The 27847-nt window shown below is 57.1% G+C and overlaps 1 protein-coding gene across 2 annotated transcripts; it reads left to right on the top strand.

Annotated features, from left to right (window-relative positions):
- The first annotated feature begins 110 nt into the window (after positions 1-110).
- CALB2 (calbindin 2) lies at positions 111-27847 on the top strand. Of its 2 annotated transcripts, none has more exons than XM_062177157.1 (11): positions 111-204; positions 12365-12441; positions 14262-14351; positions 16231-16311; positions 20857-20913; positions 21503-21580; positions 22062-22117; positions 22411-22450; positions 22611-22664; positions 23729-23800; positions 27734-27847. In XM_062177157.1, exons 1-11 carry the CDS (start codon positions 111-113, stop codon positions 27845-27847), a joined length of 813 nt encoding a protein of 270 aa, XP_062033141.1. The 2 variants fall into 2 exon arrangements, with proteins under 2 accessions (XP_062033141.1, XP_062033140.1); XM_062177156.1 differs by having other exon boundaries at positions 27731-27847.

Here is a 27847-nt window from a genome sequence, read left to right as displayed (position 1 = left end):
AGCCGCGGGACCGTATATAAGGGCCGCGTGGCGCGCAGCGCGGCGCGAGTGCCAGAGCCGAGCCGACGCGAGCGGAGCGCGCTTCTGTCCAGGTCTCCAAGCAGCTCGCCATGGCTGGCCCGCAGCAGCAGCCCCCTTACCTGCACCTGGCTGAGCTGACGGCTTCCCAGTTCCTGGAAATCTGGAAGCACTTTGACGCAGACGGTCAGTGGAGCGCCCAACTTCTGCGCCCACCGGCGCGCGGGGAGGGGACCGGCGCGGAGGGGCGGGGGCCTGGCTGCAGGCGGCTAGGTGCGCGCGTGTGGGGCCCGCGGGGGTACCTGGGCGCGGAGCCTACGCGGCTGGGCGTCTTGCGTTCGGGCGGCGTCCGGCTGCTTTGGTCTCAACTGTCAGGAACTTTTGTTCCCTGACCCGAACGACGCAGAACCCACCCGCTTTTGCAGCCTGGTTCTCCGCAAATCAGAACCTTCCCGGAGAGGAGGTCGGGGTCGAAAAGCGCCGCCGCCCCCCGCGCCCTCCCCTGGCCGCCTTGCCCACATTTCCCTCCCAGGTAACTTCCTGCCTTCTTCGCCTGCTGCAGCCACAGGTCTCAGCAAGCCCACTGGTTTCTTTCCTCGCCTCCCCTTTTTGCTGAATGCCCGATTAGTGGCATCCTGAAGGGGAGAGACCCTTGGCCTCTCCAGGCCGGGAGGCTGGGGGCAGGAGCGCAGACTGGCATCTGGGGTCTTGAGCACCCCTGGGTTTCCTGGGTCCGTTTCCCATCCCCATGGACATGTGGGCTTCCCAGTGACAGTAGCAGCGCCTGTGGCGGGGCAGGATTCCCTGGGGGTGATGATCCTAGGTGCGTCCATGCCCCCCGTGACCGGCCCCCTGCTCTGTGTGTAGGCTTGACATGGAGTCAACCAGAAGGCCAGGGCCAGACCCCGTGAGCTTTGGCGGCAGCTCCCAGGGTTGGGACCCAGGCGTCTGTGGGGGTCTGACTCAGGCATAGCGGGAGCCCACCCTCAGCCCCGTTAGACGCTTCCGTCGTAGCTAGAGTCATTTTCTCCATTGTTCAAAAAAAAAAAATCTGATTTTCTCCTGGCATCGGCAGGGTGGTGGCTCCAGGTGTTTCTTGTGGGGTGGCGGCAGGGATGTAGGGGTGCAGGGTGGGAAGCCAGGGTGCGCTCCATTCCTCCCCCTCCCTCACCTGGGCGGGAGGCCCGGCTGCGGGGTTAACAGACACCCTGTGCCCACAGTGCCGTGGGCAGGCAAGGGTTAATGTCTGTGGCTGAAGTTGAGAGTGAGCTATCTGGACACCTGGTTTAGGATCCTGACCAGCCCACAAAGGAGGGGGTTGGTGGTTAAATCCACCAAATGGGGCTGAGGAGGGGGTACTTCCAGTCCCTGGCCCGTGCCCTAACACCCCCTTGGTGGAAGGGCTATGAAGGGAATGCAGCCTCTTAGCATTCCAGATACACGCACATCCCCTGAGGATGCTCCTGCCAGTTTATCCGCACCAGAGACTTGCCGATTCAAGGAAAGTTACCAAGTGGCCAAGGTTACACCACGGGCCTGCTCGCAGATGAGTCAGCTCTAAACACAGGACTCCACATCTCCACTTTGCGCTGCTCTGGGGACAACCAATAGCGCCCTCCACAAGCGAGCACGTCCTTACGTTTATCCCAGGCGTGGTACTGCTCGGAACACAGTCACGCTTTCTTAAGTCCCTGGCCATGAGGCTGCTGGGAGACCCTGAGCACCCCCCCCCCAATGCAGGTGAGGGCACAGACACAGGAGTGACTCACCTGAGGTCATGTAGCAAGTTCATGGGGGGCTGGCTCCCTGTAGCGTTTACTCCTCCACTCGGGTTTCTGGACACCTGTGTGGGCAGGAAGAGGGGTCTTTCCATGGCGATAGGTGTAAATCCCCACTCGCCCCCAGTCCAGCCACAGACCCACAATGGGTCTTTCTCAACTGCAGAAGAGGGTCCTTGGCTTGGCTGGGGCACGGCTACCCCCCCCCAGTACCCTTGCAGCCGCCACACCCCTGCCTGCCACCCCCATCCCGCACTGTAAGAAGGGCGCAGCTCAATGCTGGCTTCTTGGTCCCTGTCCATGAGGCTTCTCACTGCCCCCTGTGAGTCACCAGTGCCAGGCAGGACCCGGGACCTAGCAGAAGGCAGGCAAGGAGGGCAAAAGACCAGGGCCAGAAGGGAGGTGCCTGGGATCCCACTGCGGGGTCCACAGCTGGGCTTCGTGCCTCCATGCCAGACCTTCCTCCTTGCCCCGCCCTCTCCTAAACCCCCAAAGGTGCCAGGTGAGGCCACACCTCACCACCTGAGACACTCCTGGCCCTGTCTGGGCCTCTCTCTCCTCAACCCCCGCCAGGACCCCAAGAGAGCTCTCCTGTGCAGCCTGCCAGGTCCCTGGAGAGAGCTCACCTGAGCCCAATTAGTCACAGGCACCAGGGAGCAAGAGCCACCTCCCTGCCCTTTCCAGACCCTCAGAGTAAACAAAGCCAAGGAGACCTTAGGAGAAAGCTGGAGCCCAAGAGGGGGTGGGAGGGAGGGGCTCGCAGCCTTCCTGAAACGGGAGGAAGAGCCGTTGTCCTTGTGGCTTTTCCCCAAAGAGGTAGGATATTTTCAAAATAAACCTTGTGGTAGAGAAAGGCGGGAGCAGGTGTTTGGAGAGAGGGACCTGGGGCTCAGGGAGGCAAACATCTTTTGCAAGATCACACAGCAAAGCCAGAGGAGGCAGGAGGCGGCCTCCTAGCCCCCTGCACACACACACACACACACACACACCCCGAGTCTGCCTGCCTTGGGGCAGGTTCCCAGGCTGTCTGTCACTGACAGAAGCGAGGCGGGCCCACCCTGTGACCGGAATGCGGCCTGGGGCTCCTTCCCCCGTCACCTGTCACCTCCGTGCTCTGAGTGGGCCCTACATGATTTCACAAGTCTGAGGCTGTCCTAGCATTGCTTCCCGGCCACTTCCATGTCGGGAACTTACTCGGCCAGACCCAGGCAGCAGAGGGAACGCCCCGCTCCGAGCACACAGCGCCCTCTCGGTGTGGTTCTGCCCAGCCTCCTGTCTTGCTGGGGGGGCCACGCTGCGGTGCAGGACACAGCCGCCCTGGCCTTTGCTATCCCCTTGGAAGCAACTCAGCGCAGGACATGAGGCAAGCACACATTCCCAGGAAGCAGTAGGGATCCCACAGCTCCAAGACTCCCTCCTACCCAGAAGCACCCACGCAGTCGTGACATTAAGAAGTTACATGAACAAGAAGTCCATCGCAGGATTCTTTTGGGGTACTGAAAATCTGCAGGGAAATGAGCTTTGCCAGGCAAAAGACGGGCTTCTCTTTGATGGAATATTACGCAGCCAGGAAGAGAGAGAGGCGGAGCTTTAGCACTAAGGGGGATTTTCTTGCACTTTCTGGGTTAATTCCTATACTGGCGAAAGCTCCCGGGAGCTTGTAGTCCCTGTGCAGTCAGCAACACAAGATGTGAAACATAACTTTATAGGTGCCTCCCCTCCCCCAGTGGAAGCACATGTGGGAGGGCCTTCAGAAAGTTCTTGGGAAAATGGAATTACAAGATACGCTGATTTGGGCACAACAGACAGACAGGCAGGCGCTGCTTCGTTATAATGCACATTCTGTGAGCTCCCAGAAAACCCTGTGGATCCCCCGGTGCAGGAGCGCGCCCGACTCTGCCGGGGCCTGTCCACCTGCACCTGGCCCAGGAAATCAGGGGGTCACCAGGCCTTCCACGGGGCCACGCCTCGCCCTTTGTCCGTGTGAACCTCGGCTTCCCGGGAACTGGAAAAGGAGCGACAGGAACGACCACCACGGGCTCCGCTCAGTCTGCCCCTCCCTCTCCTCCTGACCCCAGTGGTCCTAACGGAAGTGGCCTCCAAACCCATGTTCTACTGAGGGCCGCAGGCCAGATTGGGGGTGGGGGGAGAGGGGACCAAACAGGCTGTCCCAGAGCACTGGCTGCTGAAGTTGTGTGCCTGGCAGGGAGGATTGGGAGCAGAGCTGGAGCGAGAGCGCCTCCCAGAGGCTGGCAGATACCTGGGCCCCTGGCACAGGAACACTCGGTGGGGCCCTTGGAAGACAGGCCAGGGGTACGTTCAGTGTTGACCTACGTGCTGCCACAGTCACCATGCAAGGTCACTGGGCTGCTTATACGGTGAGCCGGGTTTATAAGAATGCCTGGTGCCGGGCCCGTCAGCATCAGCAGGGCCTGGTGTGGAGAACCGAGATTACAGCTGCTGGAGGAGGGCTCTCTTTTCCCCTGCTGGTGACTCCCTGGGGGTCTGCACACTGGGAGTCTCACAGGGGCGTGATGTCGCATTATAGGCTCCCTGGGAGCAGCCCCCTGCCGCATCTCAGGTGGCCCTGGGACTAAGCCCCTCCCCCCCCCAACCCCAGCTGCCAAGGTTTGCCCTTTGGTATGGAGTGCCCTGCCCTGGCCCTTAGGCTGTGCCAGCCAGGAGCAATGGCTGGGTCTGTGACCGGAGCTAGGGCTGGGGCACACACACACAAGATGGACCCTGCACCCCACTTTGCCCAGGGAGCCACCAGCTCAGCTGCTCCGACTTCCCCGCCCAGCTCATCTTGTTTATCCTCAACACACACACACACACACAGAGCAGGCCTCAGTGCTTTTGCTGAGTCTTGTGGAGGTTCCCAGGGCTTGGGAGACCCCTCGGGAAATCTATACAATACCCAGGGAGCCAGAATTAATAGAGCGGGCATGAGGCTCTCCAAGAACAGGTCCTCTGCTGCGCTGGCCCTGCCAACTGGCGTCCTCCTGGCGATTGCATCATGCACCCTCCCCCTGCCCCCACCCAGTCCCGCCAGAGGCCTCACCAGGGGCCCTCTCCCCTCCTCGCTGGCTCTTTGCTGTCCCCCCCCTCGCCCAATCTGCCCAGGCCTTCTGGCCTCCCCCGCGCCCGGGTCTCAGCCCAGCATTAGGTTGCCAGATGTCCGCAGGTTCAGGGGCAGCAGCCTAGCTCCCCAGCCACCTCCAGAGGCAGTACAGCCCAGAGGCACAGATGGAAACCCCAGTGACCAAACCGCCATCCAGCAGCTGTTCACTGTGGGCTGAATTCCTTTTTCCTAGGAGCTGCTGGGAGGGAATGTGTGTGTGTGTGAGTGTGTGTGTATGTCAGAGAGAGAGAGAGAGAGATCAATGCTAAGACATACAGAGGAGCTGCTCCTGGCAGGTGCCAGCCCAGGCCTCTTTGGCTGCCTGACCACATTGCCTGCCCCTTTAACCTCCCCCTAAGCTGCATAGGAAACTGGCATGCCATGCGTTTGCCTGGCAGATCTGGGGGTGGGGGTGGGGCAGAGGAGCTGGGAAATGGGCAGCTCTCCCCAAAGAGTGTGTTCCCTGCAAGGCGGGACTGGCATTGGGCAGAGCTTGCCAAAGCCAAGTTCCCGCCCCAAAGGTGGAATTTGACCCTCCTAGAGGATGCTCAAGCGTGAGGCCTGATAGACTTGAACTCCAGACAGACAGCTGGGCGGCCTGGCCTGTGGACGCTTCCTGGTGGGGCCTAACCAGGAAGCAGGCAACACTGCAGCTTCTCCCCAAAGGGCCTCTACTCTGTGCTTCATAGGGGACCCCAGACGGGTGAGCTAAAGGGACAGGATGCCCAGGCAGGCCAGGGGCTCTCAGACTTGCCGCTAAAACACAGGTCTTGGGGCCCTAGCCCCAGGGACGGGGGTTCAGTAGGGTCCTAGGCAGGACCTAAGAATGTGCATTTCCAACGAGCTTGCATGTGATGCTGCTGCTGCGCAGGGCTCAGATCTCAGCGTGGCGAAGCCCAGGCTGTGTGATAAAGCGGGGTGCTGGGTCCCACCCCAGGGGGCAGACTGGGGAGGGCCGGGGCGGGGCCTGGCACTCTGCATTGCTAAGAAGCTCCCAGGGAATTCTGGCGCCACTGGCCGCAGACCACACTGGGACAGCAAGCCCTCACGCCGTGCCCCAGACCCACCAACTTAGAGTCCTCATCTTGGTTAAGATCCCAGGTAATTTTTATGCACCGTGAGGTTGGCGGTGTACTGCTGGCAGCCAGCTCTCAAGCTTCACCCCAGGAGCTGGGAAGACATCCCGAGCTGTCTGTTAAACCCGAAGCTCTGGGCGTGGGGCCCCGGCAAAGGTGTTGCTGGGGGAGCCCCCTGGGTGATCCTACTATGCAACCTGGGCTAAAACTCATGTTCTTAAAAAAATTGGTAGTGCTGGACGCTCTGGGTGGAGGGGTTTGGACCCAGGGGTGGATCAGAGGACCTCAAGGAACAAGAGAATAAAGACGATGCCCCCACTGACGTGAGCTTGTGCACTTCCAGAGTGCGCTCCCAGCAGTTCCTGCTGGTGCTGTGACTATAGAGAGGCCTAAAGGGTTCCGGGCATCTGTAGTTTTGCCAATTCCACAGCCACTGAAGCAGAAGCCTGGGAGGTTGAGCTCGCTCGGCGTCACACAGGCAGTCACAGAGCTGGGGGCAGCATTGTGCCTGTTGCTCAGGTACCTCTCACCTGTTCAGCTCGTAGAGAAGCTGTAAATACAAACCCTGGGGAGAGGCAAGCAGAGAGCAGCAGGCCTCCCTCTGTGGGGCAGAGCATCCTTGAGTCAAGGGGACAGATCATGGGAAAGAAGTGTTGTCTCACTTTAAATTCGGGGAAACGGAGGCACGGTGGTGGGGAACAAGTGTGGACCAAGAAAGGATGCCAGTCCCTGGCTCCCAGCCAGCCCCTCTCCTTAATACGCACAGGATGTGGTTTGATAAGGTTAGGAGTGATGTTACTATGGTAACCGCATCCCTACCCATGCTTGTCTGCATGGGACTTGCTTGGTGGCCAGTCAGCCCGCCCCCTGTAAGGGGGTCACAGGAAGAGCACTTCCCAGCCCCCCAGCCAGTGCTCAGGTCCTTCCTAGGAGGCCGGCCAACCTATCCTCTGCCCCAGCCTCCAACCATGGGCCTCCTGGCAACGGATGGGAAACCACAGCAGCAAGACACACACACCTCTCTCACACACACCTCTCTCACATATACACATGGTCACACATTCACTCACACTCACACCCTCACACACACATTCACAGGCTCACACACGCACCTCTCACACTCACACCTCTCACAAATTCACACATACACACACACCTCTCACACACACACACCTCTCTCTCTCACACACACACACACACACACCTCTCTCACATATACACATGGTCACACATTCACTCACACTCACACCCTCACACACACATTCACAGGCTCACACACACACCTCTCACACTCACACCTCTCACACATTCACACATACACACACACCTCTCACACACACATGCTCACACATAAATTCACAGGCTCACACACACACCTCTCACAAACATGCACACACACATACCCCTCTCTCTCACACACACACACCCCTACTCACACATACACCCCTGACACACACTCACACACACACACTCACATACACTCACACACACACAGTGGGAACGCCCTCCTGTGTGCTCATCCCCCCCCCCCGCCCCTCCCGCTCTGCCTTCAGCTGCACGCCGGCTGCCTCCAGTGGAGACCTGTTGCATCGAGCCATGTCTCTTCCCGTTCCTGGGGTGCACGGAGCAGTGGGGGGTTCCTAGTAGTGCCAGGGACATGGCCAGCCGGGGTGCCTCCTGCTGCCCAGGCTGCTCAAGCCGGGTTTGGGGGGTGGAGGCTTCTTTCTCTGGGTCACGGCCCCAGCCCCTGGCCCCTCTCCCTGCCTCCAGCATCGCTCTTGCCCCCTCCCCTCTGCCCAGTGCCTGGGGCCTCCCAGGAGGCCTGCCCTGCCCGTCCCATCCAGGTTGCACAGGAGAGGTGCGCAGTAACTGCTGAGTGGACAAGGGAAGGAATGAGCAGAGCTGGATTGGGGCCAGGACCTCCCAGCTCGGCCTTCCTCGCCGTGGGACCCTGAGCAAGTCGCTCACCTGCCGTTCTGGCACCAGGAAGGCGCTGCTCCCCGCCGGGCTGGGGCCTGCGGGACTGAGAGCCTGTGACCCCTTGGGAGGTAGGGGCTGTGTCTTGGTCATCATCATCTTCCTCGCAGCACCCAGCGAGGCCTCAGGTCCTTCCTGGGGCCGGGATCGAGGGCAAGCGTGCTCTGCCTGTCAGGGAACCGCTGGGGTGCAGAGACGCCTGACACGACTGGGCACCGGCGGATCATCTGAGGTTCTGGAAGCTGCTGAACCATCTTCAAGCCTTTCCAGAACAAGACAGAGCAAAAATAAATACCTCCGCTTGCCAAGTCCCAGAAAAAACCCCAAGCAAAAGGTGATTTTACCGCTCTGGGCTTTTCTGCTTCCTGCAGTTTCAAGAGCGTAGCTCAGTGCTGGCCCTGCTGTGGCCTCCCTCTGCCTGTACCCCCCCCCCCCCCGCCCAAGCTGAAGCAGGCAGCCCAAGGCCAAAGCCTTCCCAGCAGGGGCAGCAGTAGAGACACCCGCCTAGACCTAGGTGGGCTGTTTGAGGCTCACTGCGGGCCAGCACTGTCCATGGACTCTTCTCCCATGTCGCCTTCCCGGCAGCTGGTGCGAATCCCCACTTGACAGGGGAAGAAACTAACAAGCAGGTGTTGGTGCCCCAGCCAGAGGGGCCTGTCACTCTGCCACTCCCTAAGCAGCAGCTGAAGGGGCTGAGGAGCCTCCTGGGGCCTGGGCAAGAAACCGACCCCGCACAGCAGCGGGGGTGAGGGGCGCCGCTCAGAGCTGAGTGGAGGCTGCTCTTTGACACACGTCATGAGGCAGGCAATTGGTGCTGGCTAAGGCTCCGCTTGCCACGCCTGCCCCCCACAGCAGTGTCTGGGTTCAAGTCCTGGCTCGCTCCCGGCTCCTGCTCCCTGCTGTTGTGCACCCTGGGAGGTGGCAATGAGTACTCAAGAAACTGGGTCCCTGCCGCCCAGGGAGACCTGGATGGAGTTCCCGGTTCCCGCCTTTTCCAGCTCCGGTCTGGGGCATTTGGGGGTTGAACCAGTGAAGGAGGGACAGCTCGCACTCTCTCTCTCTGCCTCGCAAGTAAAACAAGTTTTTTTTAAAGAAGAAACCTACTGTGGTGGGCAGCAGGGTGCCTGGCGGGGCTTATTCCAGGCTCATCTCTGCTTCAAAGAATTCGAGGAGACGTCAGGAAAACAGGATTTGCCGTCAGACGTGCGTGCAGGCGTGGGGTTGGGCGGGGCTTAAGTACCGCTCGCTTCCGGGTTCCAGGGTGGTCCTGGCGCCCCCATGTGGCGCTGCTGCATACACGTGGTCCTCACGGGGAGCTGTGCATGGCGGGAAGTGAGGCGCAGGCGCAGAACGCGGGGTGAGGTGCCCAGCCTGCCGCCATGTTGGGAAGGCACGGAAGTGGCAGTGAAGGGCTGGAGCTTGGAGGCTGCTGGCAATCTTTCCGGCTCCTTTGTCTCCCAGCTCCCGGCCTGTCCATAAGAAGACGGCCTCCCTCACCCCGAGTTCAGACACACGCACCTGGGTGTCTGCCCAGTGCTGGCTCAGGGTCCAGCCCTGTGGCCTCTGCCTGGCTGAGCCGGGGTGCCTGCTCTGAGGCCCCCACCCGCCCAGCCTCAGGCTACTGCAAGCTGCAGACAGACCCAGAGCTCGGCTGGCCTGAGCTCCCCGTGCCCCTGCCTGACTCCACAAAGGCTCCGGGACAAGGGAGTGACCGCCTTCCCAGGCAAGAAGAAATGGCACCCAAGCACCGGGAGAATGCCCGGATCACTGCAGGAGTGGCCAGGGAGCGAAAGCTTACCCAGCCCCAGCACCCAGCAAGACCGCTGCCTCCTGGACCATGACGGCCTCTTCGCACCACTCCCTCATCCCTACCCCAGTGGCCTGTAAAATTCCACTTTTCAGAACACCCTGGAAGAAGGATGACCCCCTCATCCCAGGAATAAAGGAAGCCCAAGCCCCGCCCCCTCGGAATGGCAGTCACATCCATTCTGTGCAGACGGAAATCCATAATTTATCTCATGTGATTCTCTCCATTCAATATTTATGGCGGCCTCTTCTCCACTGGAGGGTTCCTCTGAGGTTATTTCAGAAATGTAACTTCTCAGGGGCGCTGGGAGAGAGGGAGGGGAGATCTTCCCATCCCCTCCTCCCTCCCACCCCACACTCCCCAGAGACCTGGATAAATGCTCCCTTCTGGTTTTTGGCTTTTTTTTTTTTTTTTTTTTGGTCAAGTTTGTAATTCTGTTTGCCCTTGAAGAAAACTCCATCCCCCTTTCCTGCTCAAGTTGACCATCTGGGGGACCTTGTTCAGCCGCTTTAGACTGGTTTTGAAACGTGCCTTTAGGCCAGGGTTTCCAAAGTTTATGGGGCACGGACATCACCTGGGGAGCTTTAAAATCTATGTGATGCTTGGTTCATACCCCAAACCCATTACATCAGAATGTCTGGAGGTGGGAGCCAGGCAGCCGCAGTCTGTGGAGATGCCCAGGGGATGCTAATGTGCAGCACAGTGTGGGAAGCACATGTGACTTCCACCTCCCCATCCAGGGAAGACCAGTGACCTTGGCTGTGGACTCAGCTCTGCTCTTGTGAGAACCGAAAAGACCTCCACCGCTGGTGTGATCTGCCTTGGGGTCAGGCTTTGACCCTGGCACCTGGTCCTGAGCGCTGCACTTTTTCCTCAAGCTCATTCCCATCGTATGCATGGATTCTGGGCACTGGACCCAAGCGATAGCAACATTTGTGGTGCACGCGTAATGGAGTGTGATGGGCTTTACGTATAAAACCCCATTTAATCATAATAACCCATTTGGCAGATGCATTGGTAAAATCACAGTCGCACGGTTGGGTAAGTACAGCAGAACGAGGTGTTTTAGCCCTCGCTCTTTGTCGTTATGCAGTGGGCTGCCTCCCCCTCCCCTTCGTTCCTGGAACCAAATCTCAGGCATCCCCACACCACAGGACAGACGCCCAGCCATTCTTTTATCACTGTGCCCTCTGCGTTCGTTTCCTAAGACTTCCACAACAAAGTGCACAAACCAGGTGACCTAACAGGATGAAAATTTATTCTCTCCCAGTTCTGGAGGCTGGCAGTGGGAAGTGCACCAGTCAGCTGGCTGGGTTCCTGCTGGAGGCTCTGGGGGAGAATCTGGCCCGTGTCTCTCGCCCAGCTCCTGATGCTGGCTGGCGACTCGGGACGTCCCTTGCTTGGGGATGTGTCATTGCAGTCTCTGTCTCCATCATCACGGGGCCTGCTGCCCATATCTGTGTGTCTTCACAGGGCCTCCTTGTGACAGCACCAGTCACGGGAGTCAGGACCCGCCCTAACCCATCACCTGCAAAGACCTTATGTCCAAACCAGGTCACATTGCAAGGTTCCAGGTGGACATGGGTTCTGGAGGACGCTTCAGCTCAGTCCACCTTCTGAACCCCAGGGACCCAACTTCTGCCTCTGACCTGCTGAAAAGCCTTGTCACTGATGACTTGTCTCCCATCGGACCTCTGGCATGAAGTGCTTGCCTAGACCGGCCTGGACAGGGAGCCCCGCCCCCAGCTTCCTCTCACCCCTGCTGGCCTGGCCCAGGACACTGCAGCTGCTGAACGCATTTCCCAAGCACACACTCCCATGAGCCCCTGGGGTGTCCATGGCACAGATGCCCTGAGGATAAACCCTGGCCTTCCAACAAGGCTGGCCCAGCAGCCTGCTTGCAGACCAGTGGGGAGAAGTTCTGGCCCATTCCTGTTGGTCTTACTACTGTGAGATCTGAGCCTGAATCAAGGTGTGACTATTTTAAATTAGGCCTCCATCTTATAACTTGGGCCTGACCAGGCCCTGAACCCTAAGCCAGAAGTAAATAAATGAGCTCACCTTGCAATAAACTCTCCTAGCAACAGCCTATTAACAGATAACAGAGAAATACCTAGAGTCCCTGGTGTCTTCTCAGGGCAGATAAGGTGACTGACAGCTACCCGAGACCCTGCAGTTCGGCACGTACACCCCAGCAGCTCGGACCCTATGCTTCGGCCAATCAATTCAAAAGGCATCAACCCCAAAGCCATCCAACCACCTTTAGTAGGTCCGTTCCCGCCACTGGATGCACTAATCAATTCTAGGAGATGTCCTTTGAATTTCCCGCGAGACGAGATGATTTGCTAAATGGTACCATGATGTATAGAATGTCTCTGAAAACCCTATAAAAACCCTGTGAACTGAAGGCTCAGGGATCTCAATTCAGACCCACTGCGTCGGTGTTGATTGAGAGTCCAGGCCCAGACCTGCAATAAAACTCTCGTGTGCTTTACAGCGGTGTCGGCTCCTTGGTGGTCTTTGGGGACGACTGATCTGGACGTTACACTACAAGCTCTGAGGTTGATCTGTTTGTTTGCCTTTGTAGGAAATGGCTATATTGAAGGTAAAGAGCTAGAGAACTTTTTCCAAGAGCTGGAGAAGGCAAGAAAAGGCTCTGGCATGGTAAGCCCCGCCCCCTTGCATTGTTGGGGATCCCTGGGGTCTCGACGGGCACTGCCTGTCCCAAGTTAAGGTATCCCATCTGCAGGGCTGAGATCTCTGGTCTTGACATTTAGAATTTTATTTGTATAGATTCAAAAAAATTGTACTATCAACTTAAGAGAACACTGCCTCGATATCTTTGGGTGTCTGGGATTGAGGGGCATTCGTGAAGGGGTACAAGGAGTTATGAATTCCCCCAAACTGCAAAATGTCATGACTGTGTTTGCATATATGGTATAAGTATTATCTTTCCCCCACTGGTGACATCCACAGCCTCCCTGGAGGCTCTGAGGGATCACGACTCGAGATTGGATGGCCAGGCAGTCACACGTGCCTTTGTTCCAGACCAGAGCTTCTCAACTATCCTGCAGATTCCGTGGGCATCTGTCAATACTTGGGAATAAACAGTTCAGTGTCAGGAAGGGTGGGGGCTGTCCTGTGCCCTGTCGGATGTTCGGCAGTGTCCTCAGATCTCTCCCTGAGATGCCACCGGCACCCTCCTTTGAGTGTCTCCAGACATTGTCAAGTGTCGCCTGGCTGGGGGACAGCAGAGTCATTCTCAGAGGAGAACCAGCGAAAGCCGGGATCCTCAGCACGGACCCAAAGGAAAACAGGATTGCTCGGAGCCAGTGGTCCAGACAGGCTCATTCATGGGGGTGTCACAGCCATCTGAGACTGCTCCAAGAAACTCCAGAGCATGCCCCAGGCACTTTGTGATCAGAATGCTGCTTCTCACCCCCTACCCACCCCGGGGCCAACCTGACACGCTGCATTTGCTAAACCCTTTGAGAGAGGCTAAGGTGATTGGCGCTAAGTCTGTGTGGTCCCTGTGTGCGGTTCTGGGAGCCCTGGGGCAGGCCCACTGGCTTCTTCCAGCTGCCTCAGGTCCTCTGCCCGGCTTTCCACCCTCCCCAGCCACCTGTCTGTCGGCCAATCCACTGCTTATTAGCAACTCCTCAGGGAGCAGGCGGGAGAGGAGTCACAAACGCACTGAAGAGCTCCTGGGTCAGGGCTCAGTGGTGAATCCCCAAAACGAAGGAGGTGAAAGTGCAGGCTTCCAGGAGAGGCGGGTGGGGTTCGTGGGTTCGCGCAGCAGCAGTTCCCTCTCCAGCCCCCGTTACTAGAATGACGAAGCCCGAAGCACGGAAAGCCCAGGCTCCCAGCCCAAACTGGGTCTGGGCTCACGGGCCAGGCAGAGCGCGGTGAACTGACGTAGCGATGCAAACCTGCCACCCCTCCCTTAGTCGTGGCCGCCGTCAGATGGCACCAGGTGGTTTTCAAGTCTGGCGACGACAATCTCACCAGCCGTGCAGGTCAGGTTCCCAGACAGGAAGGACAGGGGCCTTGGAAGCTGGAGCCAGGGGTTCCCATCTGGCCACGCTACCTGGGTGACCTGGAGAGAAGTCACTTCACCCTGGCTCATGTAAAACTGGGGGGCCACTAGCTTCATAGTTTCAGACCACGTGTGTGAAAAACCCCTGGACGTATACGCTGCCCATTTGCACGTATACATAGATACCGATCAGCAGGTAAGTGTTGGCAAATTGAAACCAGTCGCGAAGGTACAAAGTAATAAAAGAGACTAAGAAAAGATTCTCAGCGTTGCTAGAATTTTCCTTGGCCCAGTCCTGGGAAGCACCCAGCCACCCAGAAGGCATCGGGTCGGTGAAGCAGAGGTGGAGCTGGCCTGGATGGATGGATGGACCATGGCCTGGAGGTGGGAGGAGCTCCGTGCTGCGCATGCCAGGCAGCAGCGAGCTCTGCCCCTCTCCTCTCCACAGATGTCCAAGAGCGACAGCTTCGGGGAGAAGATGAAGGAGTTCATGCACAAGTACGACAAGAACGCGGACGGCAAGATCGAGATGGCAGAGGTGAGGCTGTGCTGCTGGCTGGGCCCACGCCCCCTGCTGCTCCCGGGCACGCACGTCCACCCCGGGACCTTGACGCCCCTGCCCCTAGCACTTGCACTGACCACCGAGGACAGGTGGCGCTTTCCCTGTGTGTCACCCAAAGGAAAATGAAGCAACAGTGGCCTAAGACAGGGGCAGAAGCCTGAAGTGCCCTTGGGGCGCTGCAAAGGTGTGATGAACCCAGCCTGTGTGTGTATAGAACACACACGGATCATTCCATAGGTGATTTACACAGTCAGACGTACAACATACAGTGTATACATCCTTAATACACATCATTCATACATGCATACACACACTCTCTCTCCCTCCCTTACATAAGATAGCCAAGTGTATACATCCTTAATACACATCATTCATACATGTATACACACACTCTCTCTCCCTCCCTTACATAAGATAGCCAAGTGTATACATCCTTAATACACATCATTCATACATGCATACACACACTCTCTCTCCCTCCCTTACATAAGATAGCGAAGACATAATCATATCAAACACTCTCATGGGCAGTTTGCATTCCAGGATCAAGGAAATCCTCACTCAGGGTTCGCCTGTGACCCAAAGATTCTGGGAGCATGAGGAGGTGGGAGGGGAGGAAGGATCAGGTCAAGAAAGGTGATGGAGGCTCATAAATCGGGCCACAGCTCCCCCAGGAGGTGTTCAGCTCAGGATGCTGCCTTAGCTCAGACATCCCCAAAAAACCTGACCCAGATTCCAGTGGGAGAGCTCTGCCATTGTCCTGCAGGGGGCAGCTGTGAGCAGTCAACCTTCACAGCCTCGGAGGGGTGGCACAGCCACCTGGCTCATGAGCGTCTGGGAGAGGCAGCAAGAGGAGACCTTACAGATGCTCAGCCTACAAATCTCAGAAAACCCCAACTCAGTGCAGCAGAGATTAGATTATATAAAGATTAGAGATTTTGTATAAAGATTTAGCTCTGCTCTTGTAGCAGAAAAGCGGGCAGAGGCAGTAAGTTAATGACCAGACATGGGCATGTTGTAGTAAAACTTCATTGGCCCATGGGTTGTGGTTCAGCGATTCCAGTCTTCAACCAGGAGAGGCTCCTAATGAGAAAGGCCATGAGTAGGGTCGGCTCCAGGTCAAAGAGGCCAGGGCTCCAGCTTCATTTCTCTATAGACCTCTTGGTTCTGCCCTCCGCCCCCCGAACACCTTCCCTCTAAGCCTGGTAGCAAGGTGGCCACAGCAGTACCAGGTGTTGCATGCAAATCTCCTGTGGCCGAAAGGTTCCTTTCCCAGGAGCACTCTCAGCAGTCCCTCCCTCCTGTTGCATTGGCGAGACTGGGTCCCATGCCGCCCCATCACCAGCCAGGGGAATGGGATGAGCTCACGGAGCTGCCTTAATCAGGATTCGCCTGTGACCCAAAGATTCTGGGAGCATGAGAAGGTGGGAGGGGAGACCAGCTGGAGTGAGCAGCCTGGACAAGCGTACTTGCATCTCTGAAAATGGGGTCATTGAGGTATTAGTCTACGTGCAATAAGCAGCATTCATGTAAAGTTCCCTGAGTCTGGATTTTAGACCACGCAAGCACCACCACATCAAGATGCAGCTTTTCTATCGCCCTCCAGAGGTTCCTGCTGCCACACTCCGCCATCTCACCCCTGGCGACTCTCTCTCTCCTTAGCTCCCTTCACATTCTGTAGGATTTCAGACGACCAGAACCATTTCTTAAGCACTGCTTTGAGCCTGGTGCCCCTGTCTCTGGCTACCGTAAGGACCACTGGTGCTTCTCAGAGCACGCGTCTTCCCTTTGCGGGTCCGCTCTGCTCCTGCCAAGTCCCTCTGCAACGCGGGTGTCGCTCTCCCTATCTCCCCAGCTGGCGCAGATCCTCCCGACTGAAGAGAACTTCCTCCTGTGCTTCAGGCAGCACGTGGGCTCCAGCGCCGAGTTTATGGAGGTGAGGCCAAGGGCTGCCTGCACGCTGCACGCTGGGACCCGCCCTCCTCCTGGGTTCAGAGCCAGGCTCACCCAGATGTCTGGGCGTGGTCCCCGGGAAATGCTAAGCCCCTGAGAGCTCTGGGGTGGACTGGCAGCATCAGTACCCGCGGATGCTTGCTGTAGAGTCGGGTTCCCAGACCCACAAGATCAGAGTCCACGTCCTAACAAGCTCCCTGGGTGATGTGGGTGACGTTTAAAGTGGGAGGAAGAAGCTGACAAATAAGCTTGGGGCAAGGACATTTGGGAAACGCATCTTCCACTGGAGGATTTGCTGCAGGTTTCTGCCGATGCAGACTCTGAGAAATGCTGCCGCAGAGACACCTGCTTCACGCACCGTGGCCCCGGGGCGTCCCAGCACCCAGGGACGTCCATGTCCCCTGCAGTCAGAGCTCCGAGGAGCAGGCTTGGGAAGGAAGGCATGGGTACCATTCTAAAGTCAAGAAAGGGGCAGGCACAGGGATCAGGTCACTGTGTGGGACGCTCATATCCCATACTGGAGAGCCTGGGTTCGAGTTCCGGTTGGCTGCAGAGTGCAGCTTCCTGTATTAGCAATGTGCTCCCCACCCCGGGAGGCAGCAGGTGATGGCTGAGGCCTTTAGTCCCACCACTCACGTGAGAGACCTGGATTGAGTGCCTCGCTTCAGCCCCCACCAGTGTGTGTGTGCATTTGGGGACGGAAGGTCTCTGCCTGGCCGTCTGTCTCTGTCTCTCTCTGTCTTCCAAATACATCAGTCAAGTCAGGAAAGTCCCGTGAGGATTCCAGTTTCCAGTGTCTTGCAGGTCTGATCTTTGTGGTCTAGGCTCTGTAGCCCCACATTAAAATGGGTCTTACCTTCTTTGCAATAGAAATTCTTTGAGATCACATGTGAAATAGAACATTAAAACCCAACTGTCTCTGAATAATATTCAGCCAGTAGATTGAACTCTATGAAGTCACTCAGAAACCTTGAAGCTCCATATGGTTTGACCCAATCTATTACTAATCCTGCCGTCCACCAAGCTCCCAGCTGTGTCTTGCCATGTTTCTGGGACTGTGCACCTGAGCCACTCCGTGCACACGGCCCTTAGCCGGTCCCCACCGCACAGCTGCCGCTCTGATGAATCATGGCCGGCCTTCCACGTGGCTCGGTTGCCGGTCATCGGGTGAGATCCATTTCCGACCGTGCACACTCCTCTCGTGCTCCGCTGCCCGAAGCCACCAAGGAGCGAGTCCGGAACCCCGCCTGGCAGTGAGTTCCCTCGTGGGCAGGCGGTCGGGGGAAAGAACCAGCTCCCAGGGTGGAAGCGTCGTCTCCACAGCCCCAGCAGCGGAAATGGATGTACGTGTATGGCGCTTTAAAGGATTTGCTCCACTTTTTCCCATGGGCCGGCGATTGGCATTCTGGCTTCTGGTCTTGGCCGCTCGCTTGCTGGGGTCGGGCGAGAGTCCGGCGAGTGCTTAACGTGTCATGGTGCTGCTGGTGCGAGCATCGGCGCCTACAGAACAGGGCTCCCAGCCCCCTCCCTTCCTGGTGGGGAAGCAACCACAAACCCGCCTCTGTCCCGCAGGGATGAGGGTCTTTTGCAGGGGATGGAAATGCTTCAGGAGGAGTAAAAAGCGCCAGGTTCCTCTCCCCTGCCCGGTCTCTCGCTCTCACAACCACTGCTGGTTTCTATGCGTGTGTGGTTGACACGGTGCCGTCTTCTAGTTCACCTTCATCCTTCCGAGCCTCAGCACCACAGCAAAGCCAGCACCCCAGGGCCCCCACAGACAGGCCATCCCTGCTGGGGCCATCCCTTCACCTTGTTATTGCCACGGGAGACAGGAAACCTCCCACAGGCTCCCGGCCCACGGCTCAGCACAACGTCTAATTTTAGGGACGCCTCAGGATTTCTTTGCGAGATTTCATAAAGCCCAGGTCTCTTGAACTCTTTTTCCTTGAATGGGAGGAGAATAAGGGACACACAGCAGGGTGGGCTGGAGGGGGCACCCCGGAGCCAGCATCCACATGGGGCGGGCCCAGGCAGGGGCCACTCAGAGTCTCCGGCCTGGTCACTGGGGAAGCAGCCTCTGGCTGCTGTGCTGTGTGAGGACTGGGGTCCCCTTTCATGCTCCTGGGGTTCATCTATATCTTTTCTCAGTCCAGGCTCAACCTAGATGAGCTCAATGCGCTAAGTACGTGCAGGTGGCTGGCGCGGTCACGTTTGGAAGCTTGTGTGTGTCTCTCAGTACGTGTTCAAGGGAAGCTTTCTGGGCACAGGAAGGAATAATTCATTCATTCATTCATTCACTTGAAAGGCGGAGAGACAGAGACAGAAAAACAGGCAGAGAGAGCGAGCTCCCCCATCCACAAGTTCACTCTCCAAATGCCCACAACAGCACCAACTGGGCCAGGCTGACACCAGGAGCCAGGAAGCCAGTCTGGGTCTCCTGTGTGACCCAAGCGGGGCTTCAATTACTTGAGCCATCACCTGCTGTCTCCCGGGGTGTGTGTTAGCAGAAATCTGGAGTTGGGAGCAGAGCCAGGACTCGAACCCAGGCAGCCCGACATGAGGTGCATGCACCCCGAGTGATCCCCTAACCTCTGCACCAAGCGCCCGTCCCCTGGAAGGAAGATGTTGGTGGATCCCAAGGCATTTTCTCTTCAGAGAAAAGCATGCTTGTAATCAAATACCATCTACCCAAATTGTAGTGTAAGTCTACTCTCTTACAGGGAGTTGCTCAGAATTTAGGGAAAACAAAAATTCTGGATCCAGGAAATCCTGAGCCCTGGCGCTGATGAGGTGTGGCAGTTCCACAGCCTCGTGTGCTGCTGCGAAGACCCTGAAACACCCGTGAGCTCCAGCCGTCCTGGTGAGAAAGGGCGCACGGTGTGGAGACGCGGTGCAGAGGTCGGAAAAGCCACGCACTGTTGGTTTGGGGCACAAATGGGAGTAAAAATGAGCTTGTCATTGGACAAAAAACATTCTGAAATCCGTGCATACGAGGGCTATTCCAAAAATTCATGAAAATGGATATTAAAGAAAAAACTATGCAAGATTTCAAAAAACTGTTTGCACCAAACTTACCTCTTAATTCTATTTCCCATGAACTATTTGAAACATCCTTCTATTGGTTACTGTAGGTCTGGAAGTATAAGAAATTACCCCAAAAATTGAGCAGCCCAAAGCAGTAGACATTTATTGTCTCACACTGGCTGTGCTCAGGAATCTGAAAACAGCTTAGGTGGGTGGCGCTGGCTCAGGGCCTCTCGTGAGGTCACGGTCAAGATGCCAGTTTGGCTACAGTCATTTGAAGGCCCCCATGGGGATAGAGGACATGTTTCCAAGATGGCGCACTTGTCGGCAGGAAGGTGCGGTCAGTTACTACGTGGGCTTTCCCAGGGGGCTGCTTCAGTCTCCCTACACCGTGGCAGCCAGCTTCCTGCAGAGCGAGTGATCCAAGACAGAACGAGAAGGAAGCCTCAGAACCTTTTACGGCCTAGTGTCAGAAGTCACCCACCGGCCTATCTGCCACACTGTGCTTGGGAGAAGAGAGTTACTAAGTTCAGCCCATGTTCCAGCAAGGGGAAAGGAGGTGGAGGATTTATGGACATCTTAAACCCATGGCTACTATTTTTCCTTCTTTGGCATATGTAGCAGTGCCTGCCCCTGCCCAGATGGCCAGAACAGAGGGGAAGGTGGTGGTCAGACCCATGTCCCTGCTTAAAGTCTCTCTCCATCAAAGAGATACAGACCCCAGGTGCTGTGGTCAGCAGGCTGTGCCCCGGCTCCTCCCAGGAATCCAACACAGGCACCCAACAACTGGGACTCAGATCAGAGCCCAGAACCACTGTAGGTGGGACCCAGGGAGGCGTGTTCCTGTGTCTCCCAGCTTGGGTCGTAAGTCTACTTCTGGAGATGGGGCCAGTCACCCTTGAACCACGTGGTCTGAGAGTGGGAGATGGGTGGTTTCCAAAAAACAAGATGGCGGTGCTATTAAAATCGGGAAAGTAGGGGAGTGGCTTTGGGGTCGTCTACAAAGAGCCGCTTACACTTCCAGTTCTGCTTCGCCATTAGACATGGCTGCCATGTACCTCCTGGAGTGGGTAGCGTGCTGAAGCATTCCCACAGCTTCTTCCTGCCCCTTCCAGAGGGTTCTTCCCTGCCCCCAGCAAGAGTTTGAGAAGATTCCAGAGCAGTAGCAAAAGTCAAATCCATCAGCCCCTCGTGCTAGCCCTGGTGGAAGCTGCCTGGCTAACTCCATAGAAAGCATCAACCCTGGTTACAAAGATTATCCGAAGAAAGACCTAGACCTGTACCAAGTTAGGGGAGGGACTCCTGTCCAAGCAGTTTTTCTCCTTCTCTGTATGACCTCGACCAAGATGTTGTCCATAATTTCCTCCTTTGGGACCTTGAAGTGACTGGGCTGCCCCATCTTCGTGACCCCACCCACTGTAGCATTCCAAATACCAAGATCCAGGGTGTCATTCCACAGGCAGGGCGGGGAGCTGTGTAGGTGTTGATGTGACATTTCCCATTGCAGGCTTGGCGGAAATACGACACGGACAGAAGTGGCTACATCGAAGCCAACGAGCTCAAGGTAGGATGGGCCTTGGGAAGGGTATGGCGGGTGCTGAGAAGGAGCCCGAGGCCAGAGCTGGCAGTGGGTGTAGGAACTTAGGGAAGAAGGAGAGTTGGGACGAGGGGTGTGAGTTTGTGCTCTGCTTAGGAGTGCTCAAGCCCGTCTCTGCATTGTTGGATTTGTGTGAAATCAGCTACGTGGCATTGCAAGGCCACAGAGCTCACCCAAACCACAGCCCTCAGCACCTCAGGGTCCGGGACAGGCGCCTGCAAGGTGGCTCCCAAAGGTGGGCCTCCTGGCTGGTCCATTCACTCCCAGATTTCTCTGGCCAACCATTGACCCCCAGCACTTCTGAGCCCCGTATCTGGACTCTGAGAAGGCAGCCCAGGCTCTGCTACCTGTTTTGGGGGAGGGGGGAGAAGATCGCACCCAAAGGTGACCTGAGGCCTTCACGGTCACTCACAAGGGTCACAGGGCCAGGAGCTCTGATGGACAGGAGCCCTGTTGTTGGCAGAGCTCAGAACCACAGTGACTGAATGACCAGGAGAGTGAGTGACTGCGGGGCTGAACGAATGAGCCTGTCCTGGAGTGGCCTTTTGTCTTCTAGGGATTCCTGTCTGACCTGCTGAAGAAGGCCAACCGGCCGTACGATGAAGCCAAGCTCCAGGAATACACCCACACCATAGTGAGTGGGCGGGAGTGCGCCTCGGCCCCCCGGGGGAGCAGAACGTGGGCCCCGTGCCGCCGGGACGCGGTTGTGTGGGGGCCTTGGGCAGACTCTCCAGGCCTGGGTGGTGGCAGTCGGCAGAAAGGGGCGCGATGGCAGCCCCCCCGCCACACACACACACCTGCTCTCTGAGGCTCCCACTGAGCTGACTCCTGAGCCTTTATGAGACTGGGGAGCATCTGTTTCCATGGCAACCTCTGCAGCTCCAAGAAAGGAAAAAAAAAACTTGGAGAAAGGTAGCTCTGGGTGCTGGCCTGCGGCTTGGCGGCCACCACAGTCCCTGCAAAGGGGACACAGCAGCAAGAGGGGCCCTCTGCTGCGTCCCCTGGGGGGCTGACTGACACCACCAGCCCCTGGCCTCCCAGGGAAGGAGATGGCAGGCAATATTCTCCTATGAGGAAGGTCAAAGAAACCCCAGCCCCACTCTCTCCCCCTGCAGCTCCGGATGTTTGACTTGAACGGAGATGGCAAACTGGGCCTGTCGGAGATGTCCCGGTAAGCGCCCGCCCTCGCGCCCAGCACCACTCCTGACGAGACCCCCGCGCTGCACCGAGAGCAGTCAGTGGGGAACAGGACAGGCCCGGGTGTTGGGATGCTCGCGACAAAGCCACATAGAACTGGGGACGCCAACACCACTTGGTCTGTCCCCCTCTGCCCTGCACTGTCCGGTCACTCCAGGTCACTAAGCACGCGGAGGTCACTTCCCCAGGCCCGGACACCGCGGTCTGCGTCCGGGGCTCCTTGCCCGTGCTCTGCTCCTGATCCCTGCTCTAACGCTTTCTTTCCAGACTCTTGCCCGTACAGGAAAACTTCCTGCTTAAGTTCCAGGTAAGAGCCTCCTGGCTCTCTCCACCGCCTCCCTTCCCGCACCTCTGTGAGCCTCAGCTGCCACCCTCCCTTCTTCCCCATGCCCCTCCGCCCCCCCTGCCACGCACCCACTCCCACACTTGGAACCTTGGCTCCTCCGGTAACACCTCGCTCTTTACAGGGCATGAAGCTGACCTCGGAGGAGTTCAACGCGATCTTCACCTTTTATGACAAGGTGAGAGGGGGCACAGCGGGGGATGGAGAAGACCAAGACCCCCTCCCCGCCCCGGGGAGCCCAGGCAGAATGGCTCGGCTGCACCCACAGTGGGAAGTGGGCTTTGCCGAGGGGCTGTGTGGCCCGAGAGCTTCTGCAGCGTCCTTGGCTGCCTGAGCAGACAGACGTCACTCTCAGTCTGTGCCTGTGGCGCCCAGGGTTCTCAAAAGCGAAGCCAGAGGGGCGGCTGTTTGGCTCCGTCATTGAGACACCAGTTAAGATGCTCACGTCCCACACCCGCGGTCCCTGGGTTTGATACCGGGCTCCGGCTCCTGATTCCAGCTTCCTGCGGAGGTAGACCCGGGGAGGCAGCGATTTGGGCTCACGTGACTGGGTTCCTGCTACCCACGGGGCAGACCTGGATTGAGTTTCCAGCTCCCAGCTTTGGCCATGGCCCAGCCCTAACAGTTGCGAGCACTTGGGGAGTGAACCAGCAGATTGAAGTTTCTCTCTCTCTGCCTCTCAAATAAAATTCAAAAGAAAAAAAACATAAGTGCAGTGGAGAATAGTGGAAGAGAGTTGTGCTCTCAGCTAAGGTGTGATTACATCATCGGGACCCAAAGACTGGCGACACTGGGTGCTGTTCCGGTGTCAGATCGTAATTCTACACTAGAGCCAGCTTTGGCCTGGGACACTGATGGTGACGCGAGATAGGACTCCTTGCTCACCGGAGGCTTCCCCCGCCCTCACGACTCTAATGCTCCGCTAAGGGTTGGAGTGAACTTTAGCCCCCCCCCACACACACACACACACACACTCAGGGAGCCAACCAGATGCTTCTGGAACCCCGTGTGCATCTTCAATGCAAATTTAAACACCTCAGGGAAAGGCTGTGCAAAGCGTGCACTGCCTACCAGGTAAAGAGAGAAGCAGGGAGTTGCTGCGTCCTTATAGGGTCCAGACACCTTCTGAGTGTCAGGAAAGTGAGACCCTGCGACCCTGGGCAGGTGGAGGGAAGCGAGAGGCCAGGTCCGGGTGGCCGGGCCTGTCGCGGGGCTCTGAGCAGACTCTCCGCCCCTCGCCAGGACGGCAGTGGCTACATCGACGAGAATGAGCTGGACGCCCTCCTGAAGGATCTGTACGAGAAAAACAAGAAGGTGATCACGGGGGCCATGTCTGGGGGTGCGGGGGGGGCTCCTCCAGGGCGGCGGAGGGCAGGGCCTCGGCTGTACGTTGCTCCCTCTGAACCACTGTAACAAGGCCATGGTGGGGTGATTCGGTTTGGTTTGGCATTCGGTTTTGCTTCCTGGCTTGGGTTGAGTGAGTATTTTTTTTGTACTGAATTTTGTTGAAATATATTTCACACAAACTGTAGCTTCTTACCCATTTTTAACTGTGCAACTCAGTGGCACTACATACGCTCAGAGTGCTGTGCAAGCATCATCCCCTGTACCCCTACACGTCTTCATGTTGCAAAACCCCACGACACACCCCCTACTGCCCCTCCTGGCAACCGCTCCACTTTCTGCCTCTAACTGGGACTGCTCCGGGCGCCTCGTGGCTGGGGAAATCCCGCGATCCTTTGGCGACTGGCTGGCGTCACTTGGCGTCCCGTCCTGAAGGTGCCCTTCCCTTTGGAGCTGGCTCACTCTGCCTTGTGCCCATCGACCATGCTTCCTTTACCCAGCCCTCGTCTGTGGACACATGAGTTGCGTCCATCCTTGGGCTGCTGGGCAGTAGGGGGGCAAAGGCAGGTTTTGACACAGCCTGACTCGTGGAAGTGTCAGCCACGTGGCCACCAACAACATCACGAAGATCGTCTACACGGGGACTGAGATAGGAGCAAGGGGACGGGATTCTGCTCAGAATCCAACCGTGTGGAATCTGGGGAAGTTGGGGAAGGGGCTAAGAGGAGCCCCTGCTGGGTTTGCACGGAGTGACCGCCACTGTTTTGCCAGGGGCTTGGCTCTGGGGAACACCCCAGGGACCCTCTGTAGGGTTCAGCCAGGTGCACTGGCTGGGAGGGATCGGCTGGGATAGCAAGCAGGAGACCAAGCCTTTGCAGCTGTCTGTCTGTGCCTCCGGAACTTGTCTTTCACCGAGCAAATGGCTTTGCTGCTTTCTTTAATTAGAGGATGAAAGCTCTATAATTCCTTGAGTTGTCTGCCTGCCTTGGCTGCCAAGCAAGAGCTAAATTTAATGCTCAATTTCAGGAGAAAATTCACTGTGGCCTCTAAGTCTATCTGTCTCCCTTTCCAAGTGTCTTCTGATCTCTTTATCTCTGTCCTGAATATCATCCCTCATGCATTGCAGCCCACATTTATTTTTTAATGTTACCTGCAATTGCTCTTCTGAAAGAGGCAGAAAATGAACCGTAAAGCAGCAAACACTTTGCAGGAAGAAGCAAGTGCTCGCCAGGTGTTTGAATGCAGCAAATGTTTTTCCTGGCGCCAAATTCTAGAAGAAAACTATTTATGCACCCTTTATGTGTCCCAGGAATGTCGGCCGCCATCATGAAAAATATCCTTAACTGCCATTGGGTTGATGAAGCGTAATTAGTCTTCACAAGGCCCTGGCTTGCCCCTGAGGTTGCAGACGCTGAAGGCCTGGCTGAAATCTCAGAGGGACCTGGAGTTCCTGCTCATGAACTTGTCGATCCCTTTCTTGAGTAACACAGAGGACATCGGCATGTGGCTGCACGGGCGGGCTCCACATGTGAAAATGTTAAGGATGCAGGAGTTGGGGTTCAGAAGCAACTCTGAGGGTTCCAGAGCGAGGATATCAATAAAGCTGTTTGGGGCCGGCCCTGTGCCGCTGCCTGCAGTGCTGGCATCCCATATGGGTGCCCATTCGAGACCCAGCTGTTCCACTTCCAATCCAGCTCTCGGCTATGGCCCGGGAAAGCAGAGGAGGATGCCCCAGGTCCCTGGGCCCCTGCATGCTCATGGGGATCCTGGAAGAAGCTCCTGGCTCTTGGCTTTGGATCAGCTCAGCTCCGGCCATTGTGGCCATTTGGAGAGTGAACCAGCAGATGGAAGACCTCTCTCTGCCTCCCTCTGCCTCTCTGTGGCTCTGCCTTTCGGATAAATGAATAGATCTTTAAAAAATAAATAAAGCTGTTCACCTGCGAGCCTTCCACCTGTGCCAAGCTCCGGACTGGGTACCTGGGTTCTGAGAGAAGGGAGAGAGAGAGGCTTGACTACACAGCAGTACCTGAGCTGGGAAGGGAAGACCACTTTTGGGGAACCCCCGAGCAGAGACCTGTTCCTTTTTGATGCTTCCATGGACTGCAGTAAAGTTCGAGGCTCCTGCAGAGACAGGCCAATGGGACTGAACTTCCACATTTCTCAGCGCACCTAAGGCCATGGCCGCTCACCACAGCCCTCCCCGGGTTCAAGTGAACCTTCTAGACGGAGAGAGGAAGCAGCCCCTCTTTCCACACTGTTCACTCTCCTGCAGCCACATTTCACAGGGGGTGTGTTCTTCAGCTCCAAGATGAGCTCTGGGGTCCCTTCCTTGGGTTCTAATTGGGTAGCAGATGGCTCGGGCGCACCCCCATGTTGAGAATTAGCTGACGCTTCTAGGGCACTTCCCACCATCAGGGAACATGTCCCCCAAAGCTCGCTGTGGCTGCGAAGCATCCTTGGGCCAGGTAGTGGCACAAAATCAGGCATTGCTCACCAGAGGGGATGTCCTAAAACAAGACTGACCACCACCAAGCCAGAGGGGCCTGGGGACAGGTGACCAGGTAGGTGACCGGATAGACTCCAGGCCACGGGAGACAGAGCAGAGTTATGCCACTTAGTTGGGCCAACCCTTGAATTTCTTAGTTTTTAAACTTCAGTTTTCTCATTTGTGTCATGGAATAATGACCCATAAGCCCAGAAGGGGAAGTGTTTTTTAAAAAAGTATCAAGAAAATAGATAGTAGTAGAAAGGAGGAGGAGGAGGGCAGCAGAGGCAGAGGGGGCAGGGAAAAGAGGGAAAAGACAGATGCTCAGATTTTCACACCTGTGCTGGCCCCGCTGCGTCTCAGCCACACAGGAACCGCCCGGCGTGCATTCAGGCAGAGGCTCATCGGGCGGCGGCATCCTCTGTAACATTGGCCTCCATCTCTAAGACTGTGGGCAGAAGTTCATGGGTGCCCTGTCTTAGCGGCCCTTGAAGATCGCAAGAAATCACTGAACAAGAGGGGGCCGGCACCATGGCTCACTTGGTGAATCTTGCAGCGCCAGCATCCCATATGGGCGCCGGATTCTGTCCCGGCTGCTCCTCTTCCAGCCCAGCTCTCTGCTGTGGCCCGGGAGGGCAGTGGAGGATGGCCCAAGTGCTTGGGCCCTGCACCCGCATGGGAGACCAGGAGAAGCACCTGGCTCCTGGCTTCGGATGGGCGCAGCACCGGCCATAGTGGCCATTTGGGGAGTGAATCAGCGGAAGGAAGACCTTTCTCTCTCTCTCTTTCTCTCTCTCACTATCTAACTCTGCCTGTCAAATAAATAAAAAAAAAAGAAAGAAAGAAACCAGTGAACAAGAAGCAGGCTGGAGAGCGTCGTTGCTGGAGGAGGCAGCATTTAGAGTTCTGGTTTCCGTGGGGAAGCCTGGGGAGTGTGGTCAGGCGGCCTGAAGGCAGGAGCAGGGGACTCTGCCTGGCCTTCTCACCATCACCTGCAGGGACCCAGGTTGGCTCTGAGTGCGTGGAAGCCCGGTGAGGTGGAAAAGTACAGCCAGACCGTGCACAGATAATGACGTCACCACCATGGCTACCACTGTGCACAGGGCGCGCCATGCCTCAGGTGCTCTGCCTTCAGCTAATCCTAACAGCTCGGTGAGGCAAGTTCTACTAGCGTACCCATTTTACAGGTGAGGCAGCTGAGTCTCGGAAAGGGTGACTCCTTTCCCCAAAGCAATGCAGCCAAGTAAGTGAGAGGGCTTAACCCGAGTCAGTCCGACTCCATAGCCCCCGCCATGCCAGGTACGCTGGCATCAGGTGACAGAGAGCTTTGCACGGGTGTGCTGGAGTGTTCGGGGGCATCTTTTGGTCGGGGTTGTCCCCTGAGCCCGCGCTCACCCTCTGGCTGTCTCTCCTAGGAGATGAGCATCCAGCAGCTCACCAACTACCGGAAGAGCGTCATGTCCTTGGCCGAGGCGGGGAAGCTGTACCGCAAGGACCTGGAGATTGTGCTCTGCAGCGAGCCACCCGTGTAA

This window comes from Lepus europaeus, chromosome 19, assembly GCF_033115175.1.
Source record: "Lepus europaeus isolate LE1 chromosome 19, mLepTim1.pri, whole genome shotgun sequence".
Lineage (NCBI taxonomy): Eukaryota > Metazoa > Chordata > Mammalia > Lagomorpha > Leporidae > Lepus > Lepus europaeus.
The sequence above is the reverse complement of the archived record's forward strand: the minus strand, read 5'-3'. Positions and strand labels throughout refer to the sequence as shown.